General features: G+C 42.6%; 1 protein-coding gene across 1 annotated transcript in view; it reads left to right on the top strand.

Annotated features, from left to right (window-relative positions):
- The window catches only part of Svep1 (sushi, von Willebrand factor type A, EGF and pentraxin domain containing 1), a 167,986-nt gene that overhangs the window by 135,417 nt on the left and 7,410 nt on the right, over nucleotides 1-25,159 (top strand). Inside the window, exons 37-43 of the mRNA XM_028779896.1 lie at nucleotides 828-1,500; nucleotides 3,003-5,788; nucleotides 7,512-7,737; nucleotides 9,858-10,013; nucleotides 16,344-16,407; nucleotides 19,681-19,854; nucleotides 20,987-21,163. Coding sequence (XP_028635729.1) covers nucleotides 828-1,500; nucleotides 3,003-5,788; nucleotides 7,512-7,737; nucleotides 9,858-10,013; nucleotides 16,344-16,407; nucleotides 19,681-19,854; nucleotides 20,987-21,163 — 4,256 coding nt within the window. The remainder of the gene's footprint in view (nucleotides 1-827; nucleotides 1,501-3,002; nucleotides 5,789-7,511; nucleotides 7,738-9,857; nucleotides 10,014-16,343; nucleotides 16,408-19,680; nucleotides 19,855-20,986; nucleotides 21,164-25,159) is intronic.

The raw sequence follows: 25,159 nt of genomic DNA, 5'->3' as shown, positions 1-25,159 counted from the left end.
ACCACTGCCTGGCGATTTTTAACTCTTACTACACGGGGTTTTTGGAAACACTGGATCCTAGAATTATAATCACTGTTTTAAAGTTCACTGAATGTAAGTAAGCAACTATAAGCTATATCTAGGCTAAATGTGGTACACTAAAGCTTTTTTTGAAATATGACTACTAAAATCAACAGACTAAAGCTATCAAAGCTATGGAGACCTAATATTAAATTGAGTCAAATAAGACCAAAGCTTATTTCTCATTTTTATTTTAAAAAATGTGAAGTGGTCAGGGACTGGGGTCAGGCTCAGCTGGTGAAATGAGGACCTGGGTGTGATACTCCGCACCCATGTAAGAAACTTGGGGTGGGTGTGGGGTCGTGGCCTGCTTATGTGTGGGCGTGGCCTGCGTATGATTCTAGTACTGGGGAGGTGGAGACAAGCAGATCTCCGAGGCTCACCAGCAAGCCAGCCTGCCTAAGCAGCAATACTCAAGTCCCAGCAAAAAAACTTGCCTCTCAAAAAGAAAGGTAGATGGCTCCTGATAAATGATTGTGACCTCTGACCTCTCCAAACATGTATGTATGGACAAACACACACACACACACACACGAATGTGTAACTATCACTAGAGTTCTTTAAATAACAAAAGTCTTAAATCTATTTCCTTATTGACCGACCATTAGAATCATTTTAACAATAAGCTCAATATTCACTTGCCAAATATTATTTAAAAAAAAAAACAAAGAGTAAAAGCAAAGTTAGTGTTGGAAAGACTAAAAACAAGAAGAGAATGCCTTTTGTAGATACTACATTGGGTTGTTTCTTTCTCCTCGTTCCCATAGCTACACCCTTGCTGGCCCTGACACCATCGTATGCCAGGCCAATGGTAAGTGGAATTCAAGTAACCACCAGTGTCTGGCCGTCTCCTGCGACGAGCCCCCCAATGTGGACCACGCCTCTCCTGAGACTGCTCACAGGCTCTTCGGAGACACCGCGTTCTACTACTGTGCAGATGGTTACAGCCTGGCTGACAATTCCCAGCTCATCTGCAATGCCCAGGGGAACTGGGTTCCCCCCGAGGGCCAGGCTATGCCGCGCTGCATAGCTCACTTCTGTGAAAAACCCCCGTCTGTTTCCTACAGCATCTTGGAATCTGTGAGCAAAGCTAAGTTTGCAGCTGGCTCAGTAGTAAGCTTCAAGTGCATGGAGGGTTTTGTGCTGAACACCTCTGCGAAGATTGAATGCCTGAGAGGTGGACAGTGGAGCCCTTCTCCCATGTCGGTCCAGTGCATCCCCGTGCGCTGCGGAGAGCCTCCACGCATCACAAATGGCTACCCGAGTGGAACAAACTACAGTTTTGGGGCCGTGGTGGCGTACAGCTGCCAAAAAGGATTCTATATCAAAGGGGAGAAGAAGAGCACGTGTGAGGCCACAGGACAATGGAGTAGACCCATGCCCACCTGCCATCCTGTATCCTGTAATGAACCACCTAAGGTTGAGAACGGCTTCCTGGAGGTAAGAGACTAACTAGCAAATGATCAGGAACTTTCATCCCCCATAGGGCCACCTACTGTGATTAATTCAGTATTTCCAAGTAGAGGCAGTGAACAGATTGATTGTTGAAACAGAAATAGCTCAATGCTACACACAGTGTATATGGATTAAAAATAAATCAAGATAATTAAGAAACCTTACAATACGTATCTTTTCAAATTCTTATTTTATGCATACAGGTATTTGCCTGCACATATAGCTATGCACCCTGTGTGTGCAAGGAGGCCAGAAAAGGCATCAGATCCCATAGGACTAGAGTTGCTGACAGTTGTGAGGCACCATATGGGTACTGAGAATTCAACCTTAGTCCTCTGGAGGAACAGCCAGTGCTCTTAACCACTGAGCCACCTCTCCAAGCCCCTCAATTTGCATCTTTCTGCGTTATAGTAACCTATAGGTACTCCAAGGCCTTTGTAGGCATATCTTAGCCATAAATATGGAGTTAGAATAAGCCAATTTTAATGAAATTTTACTTTGCTTTGATAAAACTCATCACCTAAATGGAACTCAGAGATATTTATTGTTACCCTGATGTTTAAGGGAAAAATAAGGTGTCACTTTTTGCATTGCTCTTTCGAGATGTCTAAAGGTAATCTCACCATGAGGACCAAATTGTCAAGTGTGATACAAGTGTGATTCGCTCCCACTCTACAGTGTCTGCTCACTAAGCGTGTCAGGAAGACAAGTGTCAGGGCTGTAGTGATAGCTCCGGAGGTCAAGTGCTTTCTGTGCAAGAGCAAGGTGTAAGCTCGATCCCCAGACCCCAGGGTAAGAAAAGCCAGGCACGGTGCCACACACCAATAATCCCAGTGCTGGCCAGGCAGGGACAGCTGGATCCCCAGAGCTCACTGGCTTGCCAGTCTAGCCTGCCTGACAAGCAATAGTTAAAGACTGTCTCAAGAAACAAATCAAAACAAGCTGGATGTCACCTGAGAAATGACACCTGAGATTGACTTCTGGACTCCACACGCATGCACCCACATATACCAAAAGAGAAGGGGATGGTGGGAGGAGGAAGGAAAAGAGGAGGAAGAGGGAAGCCTTCCGAATCAAAGGCCAGGGTGCCATTTTAAGTAGACAATATTTTAACTGAAATAGTTTTTAAAGCATCTATGTATACCTTTTTTAAAACCTACTAATTCTCTGTGTATACTGTTGGTACTGCCTTTCAGCTCACTAAGATCTGTGTAGACCCCTGATCTTATCTCTGTTGGGTTCCATAAGAATTATTACAGAGGAAATGACCTCATTGGATCTTCCACAGTTTACTTCTGCATTTTCCCTTCTTACAAAAATTAGAGCAGACTGGTTTCAAACAGCATACATCCTTACTTGTTGAAGTCCTAGCTGATGAATTGCAAATGCAGGTCTTTGGGTTCTATTCTGTTTGACTGTCAATGTATTATATCTGTAAGCTTGCCTGTTCTGTAGGCTGTACTGACTTTTCTTTCCCTGTCGTTCAGCACATCACTGGCAGGACCTTTGAGAGTGAAGCAAGGTTCCAGTGCAACCCAGGCTATAAGGCAGCCGGAAGTCCTGTGTTTGTCTGCCAAGCCAATCGGCACTGGCACAATGAGGCCCCTCTGTCCTGCACCCCTCTCAACTGTGGGAAACCTCCTGCCATTCAGAATGGCTTCTTGAAAGGAGAAAGCTTTGAAGTAGGGTCCAAAGTTCAGTTTGTCTGTAATGAGGGATATGAGCTTGTTGGTGATAATTCTTGGACTTGCCAGAAATCTGGCAAATGGAGTAAGAAGCCAAGTCCGAAGTGTGTCCCCACCAAGTGTGCAGAGCCTCCTCTCTTAGAAAACCAGCTCGTGTTAAAGGAATTAGCTTCCGAGGTGGGCGTGGTGACCATTTCCTGTAAAGAGGGGCATGCCTTGCAAGGGCCCTCTGTCCTGAAGTGCTTACCATCCGGACAATGGAACGGTTCCTTTCCAGTTTGTAAGATGGTCCTCTGTCACTCGCCTCCCTTGATTCCTTTTGGAGTCCCGGCATCTTCCGGTGCTCTTCATTTTGGAAGTACTGTCAAGTATTTGTGTGTCGATGGGTTCTTCTTAAGAGGCAACCCAACCATCTTCTGCCAGGCTGATGGCACCTGGAGTTCTCCATTGCCCGAGTGTGTTCCAGTAGAATGTCCCCAACCTGAGGAGATCCTCAACGGCATCATCCATGTGCAAGGACTTGCCTATCTCAGCACCACGCTCTACACCTGCAAACCAGGCTTCGAGTTAGTGGGCAATACTACCACCCTCTGTGGGGAACATGGCCAGTGGCTTGGAGGAAAACCGATGTGCAAACCCATTGAGTGCCCAGAGCCCAAGGAGATTTTAAATGGCCAGTTCTCTTCCGTGAGCTTTCAGTATGGACAAACCATCACATACTTTTGTGACCGAGGCTTCCGGCTTGAAGGTCACAAATCCCTGACCTGTTTAGAGACAGGTGACTGGGATATGGATGTCCCCTCTTGCAATGCCATCCACTGCAGTGACCCACAGCCCATTGAAAACGGTTTCGTAGAAGGTGCGGATTACAGATACGGTGCCATGATTATCTATAGCTGCTTCCCTGGGTTTCAGGTGGTTGGTCATGCCATGCAGACCTGTGAAGAGTCGGGGTGGTCTAGCTCCAGCCCGACATGTGTACCCATAGACTGCGGTCTCCCTCCTCACATAGACTTTGGAGACTGTACTAGAATCAGAGATGGCCAGGGATATTTTGATCAAGAAGATGACATAATGGAAGTCCCATATCTGACTCCTCACCCTCAACATTTGGAAGCAACAGCTAAAACCTTGGAAAGTACAAAAGAGTCCCCTATCTCACATGCGTCCCACTTTCTGTACGGCACGATGGTTTCCTACAGCTGCGAGCCTGGCTATGAACTGCTGGGAATCCCTGTGCTGATCTGCCAGGAAGATGGGACATGGAATGGGACCGCACCCTCTTGCATTTCCATTGAATGTGATTTGCCTGTTGCTCCCGAAAATGGCTTTCTACATTTTACACAGACTACTATGGGCAGTGCTGCACAGTATAGTTGCAAGCCAGGGCATGTTCTAGAAGGCTCCCACTTAAGACTTTGCCTGCAGAATAAGCAGTGGAGTGGCACTGTTCCACGATGTGAAGCCATCTCATGCAGTAAGCCAAACCCACTCCAGAATGGATCCATCAAAGGAAACGACTACTCATACCTAGGTGTGCTATACTATGAGTGTGACTCTGGCTATGTGCTCAATGGCTCTAAGAAAAGGACCTGCCAAGAAAATAAAGATTGGGATGGGCATGAGCCCATGTGTATTCCTGTGGATTGTGGCTCACCCCCAGTCCCCACCAATGGCCGGGTGAAGGGAGAAGAATACACATTCCAAAAGGAGATTGCATACTCTTGCAGTGAAGGGTTCATACTTGAAGGAGCCAGAAGTCGTGTCTGTCTTACCAATGGAAGTTGGAGTGGTTCCACGCCCAGCTGTATGCCTGTCAGATGTCCTGCCCCACCACAGGTGGCAAATGGGATGGCAGATGGCCTAGACTATGGGTTCAAGAAGGAAGTAGCGTTCCACTGTCTAGAGGGCTATGTGTTGCAGGGGGCTCCAAAACTCACCTGTCAGTCCAATGGGACTTGGGATGCAGAAGTTCCCATCTGTAAACCAGCTACCTGTGGTCCCCCTGCGGATCTTCCCCAGGGCTTCCCTAATGGTTTTTCCTTTTATCATGGGGGCCACATACAGTATCAGTGTTTTACTGGTTATAAACTCCATGGGAACCCATCAAGAAGATGCCTTCCAGATGGTTCCTGGAGCGGCAGCTCGCCTTCCTGCCTACCTTGCAGGTGTTCTACACCCACCATTCAACAGGGAACTGTCAATGCAACAGATTTGGGCTGTGGAAAGACGGTCCAGATTGAGTGCTTCAAAGGCTTCAAGCTGCTTGGACTTTCTGAGATCACCTGTGATGCCAACGGCCAATGGTCTGACTTCCCACTCTGTGAGCATGCCGATTGTGGTCCTCTCCCAACCGTACCCAACGCAATCGTCATCGAGGGTAGCCCTTCGGAGGACAACGTGGTAACTTACAGCTGCAGACCTGGCTACATCATGCAAGGTAGTTCAGATCTGATTTGTACAGAGAAAGGGACATGGAGCCAGCCTTACCCAATGTGTGAACCACTGTCCTGCGGACCCCCACCGACAGTTACCAATGCAGTGGCAACAGGAGAGGCACATACCTATGAAAGCAAAGTGAAACTCAGGTAAGACCACAGGTGGCTGTGGAGTCTGCAAGGAGGGTAAGCGAGAAGTTTATAAAATGAAGTCAGAGGTCAAAATGTAGCTAATTAGAAAGAGAATCACCATCCCTGGGCTTCCCTCCAAACCCCAAAGCTTTTAACACTTTATTTACTCAGGACTATGTAGAAATTCATTTACTATGAAAATAAATGTATACCCTTTCCAGACTGTGGTTCTAACCCAATCTTCATAATGCTCACAAAACCACAAGGCCCTCTAACCAGCCTCATTTATGTTTGAATCACTAGCAGTATAAATAAGGATGCTAACCAGCCTGTGCTACTTAAGCTAAGAATATGGTGCTCACATAATGGAAACTCCCCTGTCTGAAAGGAAATATTACATTAAGTATTAAAATGAAAGATGTAAACATTTGGAATGAACTTAGGAATTAAAATTTTTATCAGAATAAATAGCCATCCTGTTTAAAAGCATCTCAATTGTCTCAAGATTTAATTTACGTTCCTAGGAGAACTCTGGCCATTAATACCTCATACCTGATAGATAGCTTAGCTCCTCTTCTGGGGTGATCCATTCTGAACGTTTTAACCCCACCTTCATGTTGCCCTGACTATAGTAAAAAGCAAAGTCTATGAAGGATGGAATGTTAGGTAACCGAACAGTACCAGAGACCCAAGCACAAAACAAAAGAATGAATGACCAGTCCGTGCCTTTGAAGTATATTTTAAAACTTCTGTGTGGATATTGATGTGTCAGACATTTTGAGAGCCACAATGTCACCTGCTCGTCAGGATTCCTCAGGGGCTTTATCCTTGGCATGTGGTGATGACCGATCTTTGTTTAGTTTCCACTAATCAGGTTGGTGTGACTGTACAAGACTCCTGTCTCCCACTTAGCCTGGGTAATATGTGGAATTTAAAAGGTGTCCTCCAACCATCACTACAAATTAGTTAAGCGGTTTGATTTGAAAGGCAGAATACTGGAATGGTAGGAACGTGGGTGCCAGAAGACTCCCTCTAGAAAATGCCATTTCTCCACATCTCACACTACCCATGCAGAGTCGTGTGGCTTCAAGAAGGGTGCCAACCTCATCCATGCCAAATGACAGTGAGGATCCTACTGGCCCTGCTCATGAGGTGGACATGAGAATTTAATCAGCTGATATTTGTAAAGCACACAGAGGGGTCACCAGAAAATAATCATTGTATGGAACCATTTGCTGCATAAGTATTTAAATTTTTAAATTACATGGGGACTTAAGAGCCAATTTGACTTAAGTTTTAACTATACTATAGCTATGACAATGTTTAATTATCAGGTTTAAAAGGAGTACCTTGTACAAGCTTCTTAGATGTTACTTGTTGCACAGTGGGCAAACCATAAACACTATGTCCTATCCCTACTAGTATGTGAGTCCATTTTTGAACTTCTATAATTTCTTGAACTAGTGTCTATTTCAGAATGAACAAACAAATAAAGGAAAGTAACTTCAGCAACGTCTAAGACAACTTTAGCCTTGGTTAGTCTTGAGTGTGAATCACTAAAAATTTGTTTGGATGTTGCTTTATTAATGTTTTGTGCATGTTATCCATCTGACCTGTGAGACAGTTTTCAGGCTTCTCATAAAATATCTCCTGAGCCTTGTGGCAGTTCTGTTCATCTGAGCATAGGTCGGACATGGCAGGGTACTTTCTTGTAGGTGTTCATTTTCTTGTTTGCATGCAGGTGTCTGGAAGGGTATGTGATGGATGCAGATACAGATACATTCACCTGCCAGCAGGACGGTCAGTGGCTCCCTGAAAGAATCACCTGCAGTCCTAAAAAATGTCCTGTGCCATCCAACATGACACGCATACATGTTCTTGGAGATGACTTCCAGGTGAATAGACAAGTTTCTGTGTCATGTGCAGAAGGGTTTACCTACGAAGGAGTGGACTGGTCAACATGCCAGGTAAGATACTGAGTCTGACCTGGGATGTGTGTGTAATCCTAACTCTAGCATCTGTTACTGAGAACAAAACTCACATCTTGCTGGCCTTGAAAGAACAAATTCCTCAAGTTTTCATTTATATCCAGAGATTAGAGATTTCCTAGAAATAGAAGGTGGGGCTGGGGAGACGGAGACGGACTGATGGTTAAGAGTGTTTGCTGCCTCTCCAGAGGACCCAGGTTTAGTTCCCAGCACCCACATGGTAGCTTACAGCTGTAGCTACAGGTCAGGGGATCAGATGCTCACATGCACAGAGAAATGTGCAGGCAAATACTCACATGTATAAAATCAAATTGTTTAACAAGGAGGAAAAAAGAAATAGAACTTGGGTGTTTTCCTAATATTTCCAGTTTCAGATGAAGAAAGAGTCAACTTTAAGGCAAATGTTTTAAAAAGCAAAAACAGAATCACAGGGCTGGAGATATGGCTCAGCAGTTAAGAGCACTGACTACTCTTTCAGAGGTCCTGAGTTCAATTCCCAGCAACCACGTGGTGGCTCACAACCATCTGTAATGAGATTCAATGCCCTCTTCTGATGTGTCTAAGGACAGTATGGTTAAATAAATAAATATATTTTTAAAAAAATTATAGTGAGATTTTCATAGCAAAGCATCCCATGCCCAAGTGAGTATCTATGTGGAGAAGCCTGCCATGGACTGTGATGGTTTAGGTGTGGAAGGCCCAAAAGCTGCACAAGCAGACAGACAACAGCAGTCAAGTTCTGCCTTCACTATTTGTTATTCGTTTACTTTAGAAAAATCATTTAAATCAGGTGTTATGGCCCAATCTATAAATATAACACTCAGGAGGCTGAGACATGTCTGGATCTGTAGCAAGACTATGGGGGAACAGGGTTGGAGAAGGGATGGGATCTGCTGATAGAATGCTTGCCCGTGTGCCTGAGGCCCTGGGTTTGATATCCATCTCACATAAATGTGTGTGTGGCGATGTGCACCTGCAATGCCACACTTAAGAGGTGGAAATGGGAGAAGCAAGTGTCACATAAGGAATTTGAGGACAGCCGGGGCTACAAGATGGGGGAAGAGGGGTCTGTACTTCAGATTTCCTTATTGGGAAAACAAGTCTGCAAAATAACATGCATCTCATATAGCTGTTGTGAAACCCAGCGTCAGTAATCCGAGGAAGTGCCTACTGCTTCTGCAAGCTTTGATCTTTCAACAGTCACCAGCTGGTCTGTACACACAGGCACTCTTGGGCATAAAATCTGTGGTTAGCTTACCATGAATAGCTTTCGGAGTGTAGTCCAACAATTGCTAATTTGATACCTTGTTAAAGACATGAATTACCACTCGGATAGCAGGCCTTCCTAGTAGAGCCTCTTCTCCTAGCTTCCACATCAGAGATGAAGAGATGCATTAGAGAAGTCTAATGACTTCATTAGAAATAAGGTGGCAGCTTCTTCCTGGTCCCTGCAAAGTTTAGGTGTGCCTTTCACCTTCCTATGTAACTCTACTTCCTGCTAGGTCATGCCAGCACCCCTTCTGAAACTGGGAACCTTACAATCTACTACTGCGAAACAAGGTGTGCCAGAGGATGTGGCATTCAATAGACCACTCCAAGACAGGCCGGGGAAGATCCAAGCTCATGGCCTGCCTTGGAGAAAAGGTTATGAGCAGGAACAGTGGATAACACCAAAAAGTTTAGAAAATGCATGTTGAGACGTTATCACCTAATGCTGCTCTTTCTCAGAAATTTGAAATCAAGATATGGAATAGTATTAAATACCAGGTTCACTGGGATCAAAGGTGGAGTGTCTGCACTGACCCTCTCTCAGTCTATCCTCTAGCTAGCATGCTGTACTGAAGACTTACTTATGGGGTGGCTCTATTTTAAGAGAAAGTGTTTATTTTGTGTTTCTGAGATGTCAGCAAGTGTTCAGTGCTGACTGTGAAAAACCTTCTGACAATTAATGTGTTTTTAAGACCTACAGATAGATTAAAAAGTAACTCAGTTAGGAAAACCCTGGGTCCTTCCAACTCTCACTTTGGGGATGAGTCTACCATACAAACAGAACACTGCCATATTAAAGCCTAACTGTAACTTTGTGGTCTGTTCTTTAGCCCGATGGTACATGGGAGCCACCATTTTCTGATGAATCCTGCATCCCGGTTGTTTGTGGGCAGCCTGAAAGTCCAGAGCATGGATTTGTGGTTGGCAGCAAATACAGCTTTGGAAGCACCGTTGTTTATCAGTGTGACCCTGGCTATGAATTAGAGGTACGATAACATTCTAACAAAAACTAATGTGCTGTTCTGATATGCTTGGGATTCTTTTTAATATTAGAATAAAGTAACTTCACCAACACTGCTCCTAAAAACATACTAGTATATTTAGTTACTTTAGTTTCTTAACACTTTCTAGAAAATAGTTAAAAGATGACTTAGAATTTTTAAGCATGTAAAAATTATCAGCCAAGTGTGGTATCCCATTACCTGAGATCTCAGCTACTCAGAAGGCAAAGACAGGAGGGTGACAAGTTCGAGGCCTGCCTGGTCAACTGTCAAGGCTCTATCACTAAACAGACATTTTTTAAAAAAAGAGTCAGGGGATGTAGCTCTGGGGTAGAATGTTTATCTAGCATGTTCAAGGTCCTGACTCAAATCCCAGTTCAAAAAACAAGTTAAGGCTGGAGAGATGGCTCAGCAGTTTGGAGCACTTGCTGCTCTCGCAGAGAATCTGAGTTAGGTTCTCAACACTCATGTCAGGCAGCTCCAAACTGGTCCCACTGTGCATCACTATAGCACAACTTCAACAAGAAAGTACTAGAGTGAAGCCAAGCACTTCACAGCAGTGAGTCACAGATCCTGGCGAGCTTTTACTTGAGATGCCAGGTTCCCTAGGGCCTTAGTTTGGGTCATATTGCTGTGAAGAGATGCCATAACCACATCAACTCTTATAAAGGAAATCATATAATTGGGGATGGCTTACAGTTTCAGAGGTTTAGTCCATTATCATCGTGGAGGGAATCATGGTAGCACACAGGCAGACATAGCATTGAAGGAGCTGAGAGTTCTACATCTTCAAAAGAAGCAGAAGTGAAGACTCAGACACTGGCATTTCTTGAGCTCCTTAGACCTCAAAGCCTATTCCCACCTCCCACCCACTTCCTCCAACAAGGCCACACCTAGTCCAACAAGGCCACACCTACTCCAACAAGGCCACACCTACTCCAACAAGGCCACACCCACTCCAGCAAGGCCACTACTCCATAGTGCCCATTCCCTATGGGCCAAGCATTAAAACACATGAGTCTATGGGAACCATTCCTAGTCAAACCACCACACCCTGTGATATATCTAGCCTGAACCTCCTCAGAACTATACTAAGCAAACCTCAACTTTATCTTTAAGATGACTCCTAATTGTGGTATTATAGCTCCACCAGCAGCACCCAAGTCTTCCTATGAACTTTAATGGGAGATCTATAGTTACTTCCCCTGACAGCCTTATCTCAACATCTAGCTGTCTAAGAGAGCTGCTGTGAATCGCAGGAGAACACGTCATCTGTCTTTCAGGAATCTCTTATGTTTACTTACAGTGGTGTGTAAGAACAGGTCAGCTGTTAAATGTTTGTGTTGTTGCTGCCCCTGCTTTTGTGACTGTGAAATCAAAGAATTGCTGTAAGAGAGGGAGAGGGCCATGAGAACTGGAACTAGGTTTCTATGGTTCTTATTTTACTCCCTCAAAGGTTAAGAAAATAAACATGGAAAGAAGAATGGTAATCTAAGATATAGGCTGTGACTGCAAGATTTTCCTGGCTTTGAAACTGGGGCATTCCTTACATGAGATTACTGATCTTGAAATTTCTTAAGAAAACATATGTGTATTTTTCAAAACAAAATATACCAAAAACTCATGAAATTTGAAGAAGCTGGTAATTTTTAAAATGTTGGGGTAGCGGCCTAGTGTTAACTAGGAAGCTGAATGACGTTTATTAATAGCTGTTCTCATTTCAACACGTTAAAATCACCCGAGAGTCTTTCCAAAGGATTTATGCCCAGCTACTTGGAGAAATAATGAGTACCAGTCTAGAGTGAGAGACGTAAAAGACTGCCTGGAAACCCTTATCACCCAAGACAGTGGGAACATGGAGGGGGCTGGAGACATGGCTCAGCAGTTAAAAGCACCCTCTGCTCTTTCAGAGGACCTGAATTTGATTCCTAGCACACTGCGGCAGCTCACATCCTTCTGTAGCTCCAGTTTCAAGGACTCTAACGCCCTTTTCTGGTCTCTGTGAGCAATGCACACATGTGTTCAGACATATATGCAAGCAAAACACCCACACACATAAAATAAGTAATCTTTAAAGGAAACATGAAGCCAACTGGAGGAAATTTTAAAAGTCATTTGAGCAGCAATCCAGGTGATGCTCCCACCAGAGTGACAGCATGAGCAGAGAGAAGACTCACAGTTGTCCTAAAGAGCAATGACCTGGAACTGTTAGCAGATGTTCCTGTGCAAACTTACATTGAAACATGTGACTGAAGAGGAAGGATTGGCTCCTTAATGCAGACTGCATGTACAGCGAACCAAATGCTAACGAAAACTTCAAAAACATGCCAGTGGATGAACGAAGGCCGGAATTTGAGATCCGTATGAATTGCTGTATTTAACTTTGATCAGCTGTGCCTGTTGATGTCACACCCAAAAAGAGAGGTAACAGACATTTTGTGTTTCTGGATGGAAGCACCTCATGTGTGAAAATGATTTGCTCCCTTCCAGAGATGAAAAAGAAGGAAGAGGAAGAGGAGGAGAAGGAGGAAGAGGAGGAGAAGGAGGAAGAGAAGGAGCAGGAAGAGGAGGAGGAGGAAGAGGAGGAAGAGGAGGAGGAGGAAGAGGAGGAAGAGGAGGAGAAACTTGATTTTATCAAGCTTCTAAGTCTGATAAACAGTATCAGTGACATCATAGGAAACAACTAGCAAAAATATGTCTGGGGGACATCAGCAAATGACAAGTTTTCTAGAATCTAAAACAAATAAATTGACAGGGAAGAACAGAGGAAATAGAGAAGGAATCTAAAGATTTAGGAAGGCATAGATGGTTTTTTAAAAAAAACATATATGACATTATTTATTTACTGTCATCATCGTATTCTGTAGGGCCATGCGGGTTAGTGTTTTGTTTTGTTGTCTTGTTTTACCAGTTTGACACATGATAGGGTCATCTAGAAAGAGGCATTTCAACTAAGAAAATGCCTCCATCGGCTTAGCCTATAGACGTGCCTGGCATGTTCATCACTAGTGATTGACGGGAAGAGCCCCAGCCCACTGTGGTAGTCCTGGGTTGTCTAAGAAAGCAAGCTAAACAAGCCATGGGAGCAAGCCAGTAAGCAGCATTCTTCCATGGTTACTGCATCAGCTCCTGCTTTTAGGTTCCTGCCTTGAAGTCCTGCCCTGACTTCTTATCATGATGAACTAACTGTAAGCTATATTCTGAAATAATGCCTTTCACCCACAAGTTGCTTTTGGTTTTAGTGTTTTTCACCACTCTAGAAAACAAACTAAGTCAAAGGTTTGCATTTTAAGTAAGTATTCAGCACCAAAGGTTGATGGGTGGGAAAATAGCTCGAGATCAGCTCTTAGACCCAGCAGACTTCTGTGATAGTCTGTCTCCTCTCCTGACAGACCCAAAGGACACTGGGGGACTAACCTGCTCACTTCCAGTCTGTGACAGTAATTACAGGGCTGTGGTTGCTGCAGGCAATAGCTGTGGCAAGTGCCATCCTCTCTGTATCATTCCCCAAGTCTGTGCAGGATAATTGACATCATACCCTCACAGGATTTGAATTGCTACCAAAACTAAGCAAAGCAGTTAAGACACTCAATATAAATTATGTCACATTCTTCCACTATGTAAATATGCCCTCATTCATGTGTGAGGCAAATACCTTTTTATGAGCTATTTGGATCTCAAAAATAAAAGTTTACCATCCCTGAAAAAAAAAATGTAGGAAAAAGTATATCTAAAGTCAACTAAGAGGATAAATCAAAATAAACAACTAAAGATTGGGTGGTTATTTAAAAAAAAGTTCACAGGGCTGGAGAGATGGCTCAGTGATTAAGAGCACTGACTGCTCTTCTAGAGGTCCTGAGTTCAGTTCCCAACAACCACATGGTGGCTCACAACCATCTGTAATGGGATCCAATGCCCTCTTCTGGTGTCTGAAGACAGCGCCAGTGTACTCATATACATAAAAAGATGGCGCCAGTCAATAATAAAATGGATGTTAAGGCTCTAAAAATCTAAGGCTCTAAGAATCTGTGCAAGTTGGTTGGAAGCTTAGATAAGACGGGGGAAGTGTGCTAACAGATCTAAAAGTTAGACTTAATAAAAGGCAAGGCGAGCGAAGGGCAGAGGAAGAAAAGGAAAGAAATGCATGACAAACATTGCCAATTGCTAAAGAGGAAGTGAGGGGGTGCAGTTTACTTTTAAAAATGAATAGCTACTGATTTATTTGAATTTGTATTAGAATAAACATTGACATAGTCAAACAGAATATTGGAAGAAGAGCACAAAGTCCAGGAACACTGGGAAAATGTAAACAGTTGACTAAACCACCTGATTCCAGTGAGCAACTCGTTAGTGAGCTGAGTAGGTAGGCGGTGGTCTGATTCTTTTAAACTGTTAAAACGTAACATATAAGTTAGAAAAGCATTTTTCTGTCTAAAAATAAGCACAAGGGTTAAAATTTGTCTTTGGATGGAGAATTGTGGAGGCTTTGTTTTTCTTTCATAGTTTTTCAAGTTTTCTACAATGAACAAATTTGATTAAGAAGAGGATAATAAAAATGTGTTTTTTTAAAAAAAAAAACACTGAAATTTATGGAATCTAAGTTTGTTGTTGTTGTTTCGTTTTGGAAAGTCAGGACAGGACTGTCCCACTAGAGTCAAAAAGAACTTTACATGAGAAGATTTATCAATAATTAAATGCACGGCCCAAGTTAGAAACGCCTCCATGGAGGACGATAAGGATATCGGTCAACAGAGACGACAGCACGGGTAAAGGATTAGCAGCTGCCTAGTTGTTGCTGATTCAGAACACAGCTAAAATACATACATGCATATGTATGTATGTACGTACATACATCATACATACATACACACACACATGCATAAATGCATAATCGTGATAGGGGCTGGAAAGAAGGCTCAGCTGCTCTTCCAGAGGACCCAAGCTCAGTTCAGAGCACCCAGCTGGCTCCCAACCACCTCCAACTCCAGCTCCGGGGAATCCATCACTCTCTTCTGGCCACTGTAAGCTTCCATATACATGCCACATGTGCTGAAACACACATGAACATAAATAAAATTTAAAAACAAATAGGCCACAAACCCCGTGTGCTGAAGTTCACACTTATAGTGAAGCTTCTGGAGACTTACTAAGGACGCTGGAGAGATGGTTCTAGAAAGAGTGCTCACAGCACAACCATGAGGACCCGAATCTGAAAAACTAATACTTTCTCATTAAAAAGCCAGGGGGTCTGCACACATGGCTGTAACACCAGTGATGTGGGGGATGCAGACAAGAAGATCCCTGGGGATTGCTGGATGCCAGACAAACTCCAGGTTCAGTGAGAGACTCTGTCTCTAAGGACTAAGGTCCTTAGGTAGGTAGGTAGGTAAAGAGATGGATGGATGGATGGATGGATGGATGGATGGAGATAGATAGATAGATAGATAGATAGATAGATAGATAGATAGATAGATAGATAGACAGACAGGGAACAGAATACATTTCTGGCCTCCCTGACTGACATTTGTGCACTATATATATCACACATGAGAGGCAGGGGTGGGTGGAGCTTAAAACTGGGTATTTTTAGTATCAACTGTTATAATCCTTTAATTAGTTATTGTTTTATAGTTCATTAGAAGCATAATACAAATTGGGAACACGGATGGTTCCGGTAAGAGGTAAACAGAAAAATATGAAGCAGAGATTTACAAAAATTAAGCTCAGGAATCAAAGAACCATGCCTTAGATATCACTGGGGCAAGCAGCCTACATAGCCATGAAGAGCTATTGGATATTGAAAATATATTCAGATAATTACAAATTGTTTTTCAAGAGAGTTGTATTTCAGAAGGCCAAAAAGTAAGTTTTAGACTTTACCAGATTTTGAATGTTAAATAGATAGGACCTTGATAAGTAAGTCATGGTTGAAAATTTCAGTCCTCAAATCAATATAGTATCTCATATGCTTTGTTTTATGTATGAAGTATTGAAAGATAAATGCATTCAAAATATTTTTAAATATGCTAAACAAGTTGATCTCTGATGTTGCTGACCTGTTCTTTGCAAGTCTTTGCTGTGGATTATAACTAGCTGTCATTTAAAACAGAAGATAAAGCCAAGTCTTCCATCATCACATGACTCTGCCAGGGATAAATTTTGGTGAAATTATTTTTTAGATTCTAAACTTTACACTATATTCATTTAGCATTCCAGCCCTAAGCCACCCAAGTCCATGGCTAAGACATTCACAATCCCTTCTTGTCTATTATAAAATTAGGACCCTGTTCATGACCCCTCTCTGTTTGTTCACAGGGGAACAGGGAACGAGTCTGCCAGGACAACAGACAGTGGAGTGGAGAGTTGGCAGTGTGCAGAGGTGAGTTAAGAAGCCCCTAATAGCCGGGCAGTGGTGGCGCACACCTTTAATCCCAGCACTTGGGAGGCAGAGGCAGGCGGATTTCTGAGTTTGAGGCTAGCCTGGTCTACAGAGTGAGTTCCAGGACAGCCAGGGCAACACAGAGAAACCCTGTCTCGAAAAACCAAAACCAAACCAAACCAAACCAAACCAAACAAACAAACAAACAAAAAAGAAGAAGCACCCAAGGATCCCAGAAATTCTACCAAGGACACAAGATAGCAACGCGTCTCCATTTTCTTCATATATCCATCTTGTACAGTAGACTCTTATTCCACAAGAGAACACTTAATAGCTTTTGTTCAAAGGCTCCAAGCAATTAAGGGTCAAAACCTGTGGTGGGGATCAGAGACGAACTGGAATAGGACATAAGATTGCAGGTTCAGCAACAACCCACAACTGTTTAGAAACTTGTGTTTCTTTGCTCTTTTGGGTAAAATAACTGGCCCTTAATGACATCAGTCAACTAGATACCCACAGTGGAGCAAAATGTTTCAGGAACTCAATTCTTGCTAAGTTGGCAACATGTGGATTATTCCATGTCCCCTCCTTCTCTTTGTTTCAGCCGTGTGTTCAGAGTTAGACACATGAAGTAACTCTGTGTCTTTGGGAACCTTAAGTCTGTCAAGGAATAGTATGTTTGTGAGCCAATGAAGAAAAATGTCTATTTTAGTTTTCAAAAACTTGAGTAAACATTATATTGAAAATATTTTTAAATATTCAGTAACACCTCAAGTCATAGAAATATATTTGTTTAGAACTTTGGGCAGTCCATAATAACATTTGAGGTTTTTTTTAATGATCTCCAGTATGTTTCTTTTCATTTCAAGTATATTTTATTTAATATCTGAATCAAACCCCATATGTCAAAATACAGTGTCACTTAATCATTTAATAGTCTCTATTTACTTATTGCTCTTAAATTTTTTTTATTTCGTATGTTTCTTATGCATGGCATCATTAGATAAGGGCATTTTACACAAGTTTATATCACATGCTGAACTTTCGTGTCTCAACCCCAGCAGTATGCTATCTAAACTGTCCATGTTCAGAAAATGTTTGGCTGTGCAGGGGACAGGAGCAAAGAAAAAAGAGGCATCCCACCTGTCCAGAACTGGACATCTTCATGTTGTTGAGTGGCCATTTTAAAGTTATTGGTCATACAAATTAATTTCAAGATATCAGACAACACAAATCAGGTCACCACTGAGAGTAAAAGCTATTAATATCTTAAAATGTTATGATACACTTTTTAAGTATACTTAAAGCCACAAATATTTCTGGAGATGGAAGTACAGACAGTGAGAACACGTTCTGAAAATCCTTACATAAAGTTTGAAATTTTAAAATTTCCTCATATGTGCTATCAGATGCCAAGGAAGCCCATGCATATGAGTAGGGTACACTTGACCAGCATTTCTCAAAAGCACAAACCCAGAGCAGGCTTAGAGGCACCGGCAATCTGGTTCAAACTTGTACAGTGGAGAAAATAACAAGAACATAGAAACAGGGAGCTTGAAGGATGTGGAGGGGAGAATGTTTTTTACACGTCTTGTTTGAGTCCATCCCAATCCTACTGAAGCAGCATGTGCCCACCAGATTCCTAAGCGGGCATCCATGCACTGTACAGTTGGAAAAGCTCGGTGCTCCACTTTGCAAAACATAATGCGGAAATCCTGATGCACTTAACCTGAGTCTTGACCCCAGACACAAGAGCTTTCAGGCCCAAAGTAAAGCTATAATAGAAGATTATCGGCCTTCTCTGTCTCCATAAAATTATAAAATGAGGCTTCAACCCCAGTTTTTTTAAGATTCATTTATGTATGTATGAGTGCTCTATTTGCATGCATGCCTGCATGACAGTAAAAAGACCTCAGATCTCATTATAAATGGTTGTGAGCCACCATGTGACTGCTGAGAAATGAACTCAGGACCTCTGGAAGAACAGCCAGAGCTCGTAAGCGCTAAGCCATCTCTCCAGCCCCTTCAAGCCCAGTTTTTAAGGTTCTAGATCCTGCTTTCTCCAGCACATTCCCAGCAGTAAATTTCTCAAGAGTTCATGCCATTTTTTTTTATTCTATAGCTGTAATACAACCTAGTACCATATCCTTAAAGTTCAGATGCCCCTGAAAAGCACATAAAATGGACTTTGCTCTAACTCCCCGCATGCTTGTGTCTTCCTCTTCCTGATCCTTTACCTTCATAGTTTATGTTATAGTAAGTTATCTTTTTGATCTCCTTTTAAACAATGATTTGTTTGTTTTGTGTGTATGGGAAAGTGCGGATTCGTGAGCCACAGCGTGCATCTGGAGGTCAAAGGGCAACTTTAGGGAGTTGACTCTGCTGGGGGGTGGGGTGGGGTGGGGAGAGCAGTCTGAGAGGTGAGGGAAGGGCTGAGAACAAAATAGGGGCATACTGGCTGAATTGGCCCATAGCCGAAGAGGGAGAAAGGGAGAGTGACTCTGGCTGTGTCCAGAGGGTATGAGTGTTCTTGGTTGTGGTGGCTCGCTTGGTTTGATCACTGCTGGCTCAGCTTGCTTGCTTGGGTTGGTGGTCTCAGTGGCTGGGAATGCAGAGAAGTCTTCTACAGGAGATTAGACAGCAGCTCTATAGACTAAGGCCTGTTCCACTGTTCCCCACAGCGGATCCCCAAGAAAGAGAAACAGTCCATGGTCTTAAGATGTTTATTGTCATGGCAGAAAGTAAATGAGAAACTGTACCCCAGTTTCCTCAAGGCAGGCCTGAGGTTAAATACCTTTTGCAAGGAGGAGAGTCTGGGAAGGAATGTTTAATTGGCTATGCCCCTTTGGCCTTTAGGTACCTCATTGATATGGAGATCTGTCTTGAGGCTCTGTGGCCTATAGCCATGCCCTCTACCTGTGGAGGGGCTAAAGGGCATTGTCTCACATGACTGAAAGGCACGGGTCTATGGAGGGCTGTGGCCTTGTGTCAGGAACCTAGAGTCTGGGATCGTGGTAAAATGCCTGCTGTCCCTTGCATGGGACCCTGTGGAGTTTCTAACCAGTGTTCAACCAGAAATCAGGCTGCCTTTCATGGCCTTACAAATTTGTACACTTATACATATGAGTATTGCATACATACACACACACACACACACACACACACACACACACACACACACACACACTACAAAGTAGTTTCAGCAACTATATCAAGAGAAGCAAAAAAGGGATTTGGAAAAGTATTTAATGTAGACTTTATTCTTCCTTTTAGAGAACAGATGTGAGGCTCCAGCTGAGTTTCCCAATGGGAAGGCTGTCTTGGAAAACACCACATCTGGACCCAGCCTTCTGTTTTCCTGTCACAGAGGCTACACCCTGGAAGGGTCCCCTGAGGCACACTGCACTGCAAATGGAACCTGGAGTCACCTGGCTCCCCTCTGCAAACGTGTGTGTTGACTTTAGGGACTGTTTTAATCACATTCCACTTCACGACTAGCTTCATGCATATCTTTCCTTGAATGGGAAATTCCTATAAATGAGTTTGGTTCAGGAAAGGCCACCTGTGGTCATCAAACCCAACTTTATGGGATATTTTAGAACTCTACTTATGGTATGTTATAACAGCCTAAGAGTCTGCTTTATCAGATTTCTCGAATGATTAAATTCAAGCATTAAGAGAAAAAACAAATTAATGAAAACATTTTGAAATGAAGATGTGAATTCTATTGATGTGAAGAAAGAGGTAAAAAGAAAAGACATGGTTGAAGTCTAATGTTAATATGAAACATATAAGTGTGGTAAATAAAGATAACGACCACTTGAATGAAAACCATACAAATGGAATCTAACTTGAGAAGGCTTCTGTCTAGTGTTTAAAGTATTGTAGCACATGAACAGAGCCTTTAGAATTCAGAAGGGCCCTACCTCAGCAAGACTTATTTTATACCCACTTAAAATCAGGAAAACTGAAGTAGCTTGAAGCCTAAGTCAGTATGTGTGACATACTCTTGCTCTGAGCAAAATCAAGCCCTAGCAACACTCCCTGTGTTTCCTTCTAAGCTGTGGAAACATCCTGTCTTTACCATCAGGCCCACCAACACAACATGAGGTCCTATCATTCTGTTCCTTATGGTGTGGGTCTAAAGTCAGGCTGGCCCTGCACGGCAATGTCTGGTGCTTCTTTACTTCCATCCTCTCTAAAGTGTATTCAGTAAAAGGATGGAGTTCAGCAGAATTTATCACGCTGTTGACTCTCACCGAATATTGAGAGACTACACAATGTGGTCCTTGATTTCTTATATACCTGATATTTAATCTTCACAAATAATTTAAGACAGATTCAAAGCAAATCTGTGCTTATGCTTAAAGTTCTAAGTTGTTAAGCCCTTTGCTTGGCATGGTGGGATTGAGTCAGTAGGGGCATGAGTTTGAGGCCAGACTGTTCCATTTTTCGTTTTAAGATTTATATTAATTGTTGTCATTGAGGACTCATGTTCTGCAGGCCTCTACTTTGTCTTTAAAAAGTTAAACTAGGGAAAGGGAAGACAGCTCAGTAACATCTGCCTCACCTTTTTCAGCAAATCCATGCCCTGTCCCTTTTGTGATTCCTGAGAATGCCCTACTTTCTGAAAAAGAGTTCTATGTCGACCAGAATGTAACTATCAAGTGCAGGGAAGGCTTCCTGCTCAAAGGCGACGGTGTCATCACCTGCAACCCTGATGAGACCTGGACACAGACAAACGCAAGATGTGACAGTAAGTCAATGGGCAGAACCCAGTGAGGCTCATTAGTGTGGAAGGTTTTCCTGTCTCTCTGAGTTTTTCTTTTTTTGTTAAAAATAAATGAATGTATATTTTATTTACTATTAGTGTGTGAGAGAGAAGGGGGAAAGGGAAGATGGAGGGAGGAGAGAAAGAGCGAGAGAGAGTAGGTGTAACATAAAGCATATACATAGAGGTCAGAGGACAATCAAGTCCAAAGGTCCCAGCTCAGATTCTCATGTCTCATAAGTACTTTTCTTCCTGAGCCATCTTTTTGGCCATGTGAAGTTTTAGGGGTTTTGTTTTTGTCTTGTGTGAATTAATGCTTGATTCTGTTGACAACATTTTTTTTTAATATTTGTGGTTTTATCAGGAGTATGAGTGGTTTTGCCTGCATATATTACTGCGTACCATGTGCATGTTTGGTGCATGGAGAGACCAGAAGAGGGCATATGGGATCCCCTAGAATTGGAATTATAGGTAGTTGTGAGTCACCATGTAGGTGTTGGGAACTGAATCTGGGCTTACAAGAGCAGTACATGCTCATAACTTCTGAGCCATCTCTCCCATCATGGGAAGTTATTTTCTATCAGTAACTTAATTATGCATAGTTGGATCTCTGTACTATTTTGGTCATCATCTGCATTGGTGTTTAATACAAGAAAAACTTATGTTTGAATGCTGAACATTTTTTTAAGTGAATTTTCTAGACCAAGCTAAAACCTCCCAGATTCAGAGATTAGGATTCTCTGAGTAGATTTGTCAAAATGTACTTTTCTAAGGGAAAGCAAGACACCAAGTTTAAAATCTATGTTTTCCTCCACATCATCAGAATCTTCACAGTATCCTTTAATAGGTTACAGGTACTTCCTGCAAACAGAAATTACCCTGAGATGCTTCTCAATCTTGAACATGGATCAGTAGAACTTCAAGAGCATGCCAAAACACAGATAACTGGGCTCCACTCCATAGTTTCTGAGTCAGGGTTAGGCCAGATAACATCTATTTCTAATAGTTTTTGGGTGTTGCTTACGGATATTGTTATGGTCTGACTATGAAATGTTCCTCATCTATTTGTGTTCTTCGTGCTTGATCCCCTGCTAGTGGCAGTCTTCTGAGAAGTGCTGGAAACTTTAGGAGGTGAGACTGAGCTAGAGGAAGGTTACTGGGGTCAGAGTCTTGAAGGTTCCTTGTCCCTGGATATCTCTCTCTCTCTCTCTCTCTCTCTCTCTCTCTCTCTCTCTCTCTCTCTCTCTCTCTTTCTCTCTCTCTCTCCTTCTTGTCTGCTCCATGAGGTAAAGAATCACCTCTGCCATATGGTCTCATGCCCACAGTGTAATGTCAAAGCATGAGCCCAACAACTATGGACTGAACATATGAAACTGTGAGCCAAGATAAACCTTAGGTCACTACCAATATGTGTTTTGTTCACAGTAATGAATAAGCAGAGGAAAACTGCTGGTCCAGGAGCTGTAACTTGAGAACTGCTAGCCCAGCATCATGTTAATCCACCCTCTACAACACTGCCTCCCACAATCTTAAGAGACTTAGCCTGCTATGATTACCTCCTGACATCCATTACCACTTCCTACTTCCACTTTAAACATCTCTCCAGCCAATATCGAACCACTTGTCTTCCTTGTTGCCTGAGCTGTTCTGTCAACAGCAGTCAGTAAAGATGCTCATTGGGTTTAACCACGTGCAAAGCTCTAGACTACATAATAAGAATATTTTGCTCAAGGTATATTCCATCTTCATAACACTCAGACTTCAAATAATGAAACAAAGCATATGCACATGAAGACATTACATGGTTTCAATTCTAGCCTCCAAAATTTTAACTCTGAACTTTCGTAAATGCCTTAGCATTCTTTTAGTTTTAGGGTACTCATTTGTCAATAGTAATAATTATACTTGTCTTGTGAGTTTGTTTTCTAGAATAAATCAGTTGATGTAGGTCACATCAGCAGCTTCTCTAGATGAAAAGACATGCCCAGTAGCACACACACACACACACACTCACACACACACACACACACACACACCTTTTTTTTTAGCTAACAGTATACTGCAGCATTCAAAAGTATTAAAAACAATTTTTTCAGAAAACTCCATACTATATTTTTAGGATTTGGCTCCTAGACACTTAGAAATCTATCATTAACAAAAGGGTAAGAAGTGAGACTCCTTTAGATTTCCCTTTGGCTGTCTAGTCTAGTTTAAAGCCACCTGCCTGAAGGGCATCAGGCCAAGTGACCTCATTCTGCCCACACATCTGCACCTTGGTTCTTGGCTCCCTGGTGCTTACCATTCAGGCCATTGGAAATCAAAGCAGGGAGAGACGTGTGCTTGTTACAAATGCTCCCTCCATGCATGCCTGATGACGGTCAGTATTCTAGCGTGGATCACAGGTTGCCTTGGAGAGGAGACGTTTCCATAATTGTTAATCCTCCAGCCTCTTTTCCGTTGTCTATCAGACAGGAAGTCTTCGGATTAAAACCGAATATCCTTCCTTTGCCTAGGCAGCAACCTTCCACATCCTGCCTACCTGCTTCTCATATTAATTCCTGCAAACTGGTGGTTTAAAGTGTAAAGCCCAGTGCAGGCTCTCAAGTCAGAAACCCCAGAAATGTGTGTTTTAAACACCAGATGATTCCCAAGTAAGTGACCTGAAATCCATGCTTTGACTATCAAAGTGCTATAAGCCAACCTTGAGTTCCCTTGATCTTTCTATAGGCTGAAGCCTCGATTTTAGATACCGTCTCTGGCCCATCAGCACTCTCTAGCCTACTAAGAATGCTGCTCTCATTGTGGTTCACACTTTGACAGCTCTCAGCACAGTTACGTTTACCTCTATGTTTTTTATGGCTTGTCATCTCATTACACAGCTCACAGGAAGCTTATAATATCATGTGTCTGACATTCCCTATTTAGCATCTATTTCTTTTCCATCTCTGATATACAGGAATTTCCTCTAGCCTGTTGAGCTACCTTGTCTAACATCAATGTGATGGCTTTTGTTTTATAGTATTATATTTTATTTTGTCATGTCTGGTTGTTGTCTCTTAGAATTCTTTAGAAATGAAAGGCTGAAAGGGAATGGATCTGGAGAGGAGAGGAGGTGGGGAGGAACTGGGAGGAGTAGAGGGAGGGCGAACTGTAATCAGGATATACTGTATGAGAAAATAATCTGTCCTCAGTAAAAAGAAAGAAAGAAAAGAAAATATAATAACATCAGACAAACTTATTTTATCCTTTCCCAAATCTGACTAATACTGTGACAGCCACATGACCTTCAGTAAGGCAGTTATATTTACACAAACTAGATAGCTAGCAGAACATGGAGTTTGGCACTGTCCTCAGTGCACCCCACAATTACCTTGAGATGTCTTATAAAATTCTTCAAAGCAAAAGCAGGTATAATAATCTTGATTTAAATATATAGTACACATAGCTTTGGGGGAAAAAAAGGATGGTTAATCAATCTAACACAGATCCCCAGAGACACTTTTCGATATCAAAAAGGGGTCTTGAATTTCATGAAACTTAGCCACCGGCAAGCATCAGCATCCATTCATAATCTAAATACACACTGAGCACTCATTGGGTTGAAGGCACTGTTTTAGGCAATAACAGAACATTTCATAATCCATGATCTTTAATAACTCTGAAATGGTAGGCTACCATGCTTTAACCCCCATACTAACTTAATAAACATTTTGTTTCTACCTTCTCCGGCAGTCACCTCATTGGGAGAGGTCAGAGAACTCATCCTTGTTTTCGGCCACATGGCCTTGGGTTTCCAGCAGCTCTGCCTGGACACTTGAATCATAGAACAAAGACCCAGTTGTCTTGTCATCTAATTTGACTAAAGCTGCAGATTATTCTCTCAGTTCCTAGTGTTCTAGATATGTTATGCAGGGAGGGAGGGAGAGAGAGAGGGAGAGAGAGAGAGAGAGAGAGAGAGAGAGAGAGAGAGAGAGAGAGAGA

The sequence above is a fragment of the Grammomys surdaster genome, unplaced genomic scaffold (genome assembly GCF_004785775.1).
Source record: "Grammomys surdaster isolate TR1022 unplaced genomic scaffold, NIH_TR_1.0 363, whole genome shotgun sequence".
NCBI lineage: Eukaryota > Metazoa > Chordata > Mammalia > Rodentia > Muridae > Grammomys > Grammomys surdaster.
Note: the sequence above shows the minus strand (reverse complement) of the source record. Positions and strands in the feature narration are given on the sequence as shown.